This window comes from Nestor notabilis, unplaced genomic scaffold, assembly GCF_000696875.1.
Source record: "Nestor notabilis isolate BGI_N333 unplaced genomic scaffold, ASM69687v1 scaffold19839, whole genome shotgun sequence".
In the NCBI taxonomy this organism is placed as follows: Eukaryota; Metazoa; Chordata; class Aves; order Psittaciformes; family Psittacidae; genus Nestor; species Nestor notabilis.
This window is the reverse complement of record NW_009943499.1, coordinates 11,623-12,584: the sequence shown is the minus strand read 5'-3', so window position 1 is coordinate 12,584 and position 962 is coordinate 11,623. Positions and strand designations below refer to the sequence as shown.

Here is a 962-nt window from a genome sequence, read left to right as displayed (position 1 = left end):
CAAGCAGTAATGAACAGTGGCCTGTGGCCCCCGTGGTGACTTGTCTGTAATTCCTTCAGCTGCAGGATGCCTTGAAGTGTCAGCACTGCAAAAAGCAGTTCAAGTCCAAAGCTGGGCTGAATTACCACACCATGGCTGAACACGTCAGCAAGGTAAGAGCTGGGCTGCTCTCCTTTCACGCCTTGTTTCTCGATGCAGAAGATGAAGCTCTCAGCAGTCTCTTTCCTTTCTCTGTGTAAAGGAAGGATTCACACCACCATCATTGCAGCATTTCACATGCTGCTCAGTCCAAACACTGGCCGAGCAAAGCCACTCCTACTCCTACAGCTAGTTAGACTCATGTTGATCCTGGGAGCAGGATTTCAAATCCCAGGGTGGGGAAGATCCAGTGAGTACAGAGAGGTGGATGTTGAGTGGCAAAGCTCTGCCCCCAAAACTGTGCCTCAGATCCGGGACTGATGGGTTCTGCCTTGCACAAATCTCTAAATCCAATCTTTAGCTCTCCACTAAGAAATAGCCACAAATTTATCATGAATAAAATCTGGCAGGTACCAATTTAGATGGTGTTCTTAAAAATCTGGTCATTTACACCTCCAAGATACCAGGGCAAGGCATAACCTCATCTCTGTGTGTCCCGTGCTTACCAGTTGTGACTTGTCTTTTACCTGTGCATTAATCTCCTGCTCTTCAGTCTGGCTGGTGGATCCTCTGTGCAGGAACTGCTCCTGGGTTTCTCAGCTGGCTTTTGGGTGCCAGTGCAGGAAAGGCATGAGCAGATCTGGCACATAAAGGAGAAGGTGTTGGTGTGTGGTGAAGCAGTGGGAGATCCAGCTCTTCTAAGGCAGAGGTTTACCACCCACTCCTGGCACAGAGGACATGAGTAAATGGTTGACTCTGTCGCTTCTGTTACTTCCTTGTTTCCAGCCTGTTCCTGTGGAAACCGCTGGACTTGGTGAACAGGA

At 49.1% G+C, this 962-nt stretch overlaps 1 protein-coding gene across 1 annotated transcript in view; it reads left to right on the top strand.

The window, feature by feature from the left end:
- The window catches only part of ZNF512B (zinc finger protein 512B), a gene marked incomplete at its 3' end in the record, with an annotated part of 23,287 nt that overhangs the window by 10,708 nt on the left and 11,617 nt on the right, over positions 1 to 962 (top strand). Inside the window, exons 9-10 of the mRNA XM_010021976.1 lie at positions 60 to 152; positions 925 to 960. Coding sequence (XP_010020278.1) covers positions 60 to 152; positions 925 to 960 — 129 coding nt within the window. The remainder of the gene's footprint in view (positions 1 to 59; positions 153 to 924; positions 961 to 962) is intronic.